General features: G+C 43.5%; 1 protein-coding gene across 1 annotated transcript; it reads right to left on the bottom strand.

The window, feature by feature from the left end:
- Positions 1-510: 510 nt before the first annotated feature.
- LOC149207014 (uncharacterized) lies at positions 511-989 on the bottom strand. The gene is made up of 2 exons (XM_089397891.1): positions 650-989; positions 511-599 (listed from the first exon to the last, which is right to left on the bottom strand). The coding sequence occupies exons 1-2, from the start codon at positions 987-989 to the stop codon at positions 511-513; spliced, it is 429 nt and encodes a 142-aa protein (XP_089254017.1).
- Positions 990-1,314: the final 325 nt, after the last annotated feature.

The following is a 1,314-nucleotide window of genomic DNA, read 5'->3' as shown; positions in this document are numbered from 1 at the left end:
ATTGCCTCTTTGAGGGCGTGTAGTTGAGGGATTAAATGCGCTGGTGCCTTTGGAAAAATCCAGCGTTGCCATTCTCCTTTATTATCCCAGCCAGAGATGTCTAAAATCTTTCTAATTCCTTTTGTTTGTAGCCATGTTCTAATCTCTGCGATTTTGTTGTTTTCTTTCAGAGGAGGGTGGCCCATGACTCTGTCTTTCCATAGCAGGGTGTTTTTTCCGTTCCCAGGAATTTTGTACAAGTGCGTTCTAAAGAAATTGATGCCTTTGCTGCATAGCTTCTAGGCTTCCGTTCCTTTTGGAGCTTTCTTCGGGATGAAGGATCTGATTGACTGGTGTTTGAGGTATTTGTATTTTAACATCTGGCTGACTGGGTGATTGGGCTCAGCACGAAATTACCACAATAATTTACAACCCAACACTACGTTTGCTTGTATAGGGTCTCGGATTTGGAGGCCGCCTTCCTCTATAGGTCTTTTCATTGTTTCCCATTTAATTAGATGGAACCTATTATCATTTCCTCGCCCGCCATTCCATAGGAAATTTCGCATGAGGTTGGAGATTTGGTTTGAGATTTGCTTTGGAGCCAGCATTAAGGAGGCCTGAAACGTTGGCAATGCAGAGAGGACCAATCTAATGAGCGTGAGCTTACCTCCTGTGGTAAGCCAATAGCCCCCCCACCCTGCGATCTTTTTCTTAAATTTCGATATCACCTCTTCCCACAGTTGATTCCTGTTGGATCCCATTGTTATTGGGAGACCAAAGTATTTGAACTTGTCCCAATCTGCATATCCGTTGAAACCCAGGTCGCTGGCAATTCTGTTGATAGCTTGCTGCTCTGCATTCCATCCATAGACAACGCTTTTCCTTTCGCTGATTAACGCTCCAGAGATGCTGCAATATTTTTTGAGTATGGTTCTGAAGGAGTTCCCAATTCGTGGAGATGCGCCCCCAAGCAACAGTGAGTCATCAGCAAACAATGCGTGGTTCATTGGTTCGATTTCTTTCACAATTCTAATTCCAGGGAGGTTACCATTCTATCTTTCCATGATCAATTTTCTACTCAAGGAATCTGCCATCAGGATGTAAAGAAATGGAGACAGGGGGCAGCCCTGCCTCAGTCCCCTGGTGGCTAAAAAGAAATTTGTTGGTCTCCCATTTACCATTGGAGCTATCCTGATCTGCTCTGGGCAGGCTTTAATTAAATTTATAAAGTCCTCATTGAATCTAAAGGCTGAAAGGACCCTGTACAGAAAGGAGCCTTAACTTTATCAAAAGCATTACACATATCCAGTTTTATATGCATACCTGGTTCTT

This window comes from Pinus tabuliformis, chromosome 1_2 (assembly GCF_031772625.1).
Source record: "Pinus tabuliformis cultivar Carrire ecotype Pingquan chromosome 1_2, CPIR1, whole genome shotgun sequence".
In the NCBI taxonomy this organism is placed as follows: domain Eukaryota; kingdom Viridiplantae; phylum Streptophyta; class Pinopsida; order Pinales; family Pinaceae; genus Pinus; species Pinus tabuliformis.
Note: the sequence above shows the minus strand (reverse complement) of the source record. Positions and strands in the feature narration are given on the sequence as shown.